This window comes from Condylura cristata, unplaced genomic scaffold (assembly GCF_000260355.1).
Source record: "Condylura cristata isolate star-nosed mole 26May11 unplaced genomic scaffold, ConCri1.0 scaffold00010, whole genome shotgun sequence".
In the NCBI taxonomy this organism is placed as follows: domain Eukaryota; kingdom Metazoa; phylum Chordata; class Mammalia; order Eulipotyphla; family Talpidae; genus Condylura; species Condylura cristata.
The window spans coordinates 44,640,532-44,643,264 of NW_004567111.1; the positions used below are offsets into that span (position 1 = coordinate 44,640,532).

General features: G+C 33.7%; 1 protein-coding gene across 4 annotated transcripts in view; it reads left to right on the plus strand.

Moving 5' to 3' along the window:
- Positions 1–2,733, plus strand: part of PDS5B (PDS5 cohesin associated factor B) — a 151,325-nt gene that overhangs the window by 52,172 nt on the left and 96,420 nt on the right. For all 4 annotated transcript variants that reach the window (XM_004680195.2, XM_012723326.1, XM_012723325.1 and 1 more), the window contains exon 2: positions 1,308–1,434. In XM_004680195.2, coding sequence (XP_004680252.1) covers positions 1,327–1,434 — 108 coding nt within the window. In that variant the 5' untranslated portion in view covers positions 1,308–1,326. The remainder of the gene's footprint in view (positions 1–1,307; positions 1,435–2,733) is intronic.

The following is a 2,733-nucleotide window of genomic DNA, read 5'->3' on the forward strand; positions in this document are numbered from 1 at the left end:
TCCTCGCCAACATTTGTTGTTGCTAGTTGTTTGAAGATGTGCCATTCTCACTGGGGTGAGGTGGTATCTCATTGTGGTTTTAATTTGCAGCTCCCATATTATAAGTGATGTTGAACATTTTTTCATATGCAAAAATATGGAACGCTTCACGAATTTGCGTGTCATCCTTGCGCAGGGGCCATGCTAATCTTCTCTGTATCGTTCCAATTTTAGTATATGTGCTGCCGAAGCGAGCACTGTTTCTTGTTTTTATATTACCTTGTTTCCTTGGTTATTTTTGAGTTGGTAAAGTCCATTGTCCTAGAAATACTCCAGTGTGGATTCTTTGAGACATAGGATGAGGTGTTCTACTCTAGTCAGGACTTACACTTTCTTATATTAGGTACTTGGGAGGAGTACCCACTGGGTGGGTAACTGAGTTCACCTGTTGAGGCTTTCTGACCACTGAGGTAATGTGAACCTCATCCAGTGTGCAGACTTACAGCCCAAACTAGCTTTTTTTCCTTTGTATCCATTACTACATAGCTATGTCCCCAGTGGGTAGTGTTGGGAGTGTGGGCACTTATTAATATTCTGGTTTACTCTTTCCTTTGCAGGTGTTCTCTTTTGGGTTGAATTAACTCTATTAATGTCAGGAAAGGTATCTTATTTGATGCTGTACCTCGACAGATACAGATTTACTTCTGTTCCTCTTAACTGCCTAAAACCACCAAAACTGAATCTTAGATTTGTCAGGGTTGGAAAATGCTCCCGGGGCATACATAGGTGTAAAGTTCAGTGCTCCATTTACTTTTCTAGTTTCCTGTAATTGGCCTGAGTAATTTATGTTGCTTAAAAAAAATCGCTTATTTTAAAAAATGTACAAAATGATGTAAAAATAAACTTTTGTAATAAAAAAAATAACGTTTCAAAAAAGAAAAGATATGAGTAGAATTTTGCCTTGATGGCTGAAAGCCACTGAAGAGACTGCAGTGGGGAAGAAGAAGGGGAAAAAAAAAAAAACCACTCAAATAAAGAGAAAGGCATTTTGGTGCATCTTCAAAAAAAATCGCTTATTTTAGATACTTTGTTCTCTCAATTACAGTTTTTATAGCTGTACAGTTAGTGCATATAACCTAACAAATGAAAATGAAAACAGCATTTTTAAAGCTGTAAATGTTTAATAGCGATTTTCTTTTTACTAGGGAGATAGTGAATTACTGTAAGTTAGGATGACTTATAAATACGGGAGGGAGGTTTTTCATGTTAAGTATGAATGTTGTTTATACCTGTTTTTTGCCCTGCATCTAATAGTGCTCTTGTTTTAGGGGTACAAATATATCCATCATGGCTCATTCAAAGACAAGAACCAATGATGGGAAAATTACTTATCCTCCTGGTGTCAAGGAAATCTCAGATAAAATATCTAAAGAGGAGATGGTGAGACGGTTAAAGGTAAGTAAAGAAGGCTTTTGTATTTTGTACATCTGTATGTTGGGAGTCTAATCTATGGCAATCACATAGGACTGTATCTTTTTAAGACAACTTTACTCTATGGCCTCTTATACTTGTGTGTAAAGAACAAAATCCAGAGTATTTTTATATTCTTTTTTTGTTTGCAGTGAGTTGTCTCTTTTCTCCTATATCTCATTTATTTTATGAAAGCCATTTTTGTTTGAGAAAGTTTTAAGTCTCTGCACTGAGTACTCAACTATATTTTAAATTGTTATTTTGAAAGTAGATTAAAGAGCTTTTAACTTCATTTACTTCTGATGTGAAGCAGTGGATTGAGTTTGATGGTGAACTTCATGGCCAAGTCAGTCACTGTAGGAATAGTCTCTTTATATGTCTTTGGGTAATATTTTGCTTTTTCATTCAAGGCAATGATGAGCTCTGTAATTGGTTATTTTGCTTCTTTAAGATGTTTAACAAGGAGCATGTGAAGTTTATGTTCTTTATTTTTGAGTATTTTCGCCCTCCTAGGCTGCATCTACCTAGACATTTATGTTGACTTGATTTTTATTATTTACCTGCATTTTAATACTGGAAAACTGCCTTACTTAATCGTTGAGGACCAGGTACCTTATAGTAAAGGCTATAAAAACCAGCTATTATAAAAAACTATAAAATTTTTTTTTAGCTATTACAAGCTTTAAGAAGGTGAGAATTCTAATACTGTTAGATATTTCACCTAAAGTCTTAATATTATACCTGTATGCATGAAGTATTAGAATGTCAGACAGCAGATACTATTCAATAGGAAAGATGTTTTTGAGGAAATTAATTATTGAAAGATAGTTGGGTTTTTAAATTTAGTTGGGAACTTAATGTATATTTAAAAAAGTTGAGCTGCAAATTGTATATATAACATTTTTCATTATCAGTGTATTTCTGATCTTTCTTGGCCGTATTGAATTTATAAAGAAACAGATACATTTTTTCCTTATATTTATTTATATTTCAGCTATAACATATAAGAAACAGATGATACAAGTTAATTAGCATTTAGCGACATCTTATAGAGATGTTATTTTCGCAGTCATCTTAAATTTGGAGGACTCAAATTTGAGTTAGTAATGAGTTTTATAACACCATTTGAGTTGTAGACAATAGTAACTACCTGTTATATATCCCTTGAGTAAATTTTGCTTTATTTTATTATTTTATTAAAGATTTATTTATTTATTCGTACAGAACTGGGGTACAGGCCAGAGATGCGGAGGGTGAGAGGATTCACCAGAGACAGAGTGGGGT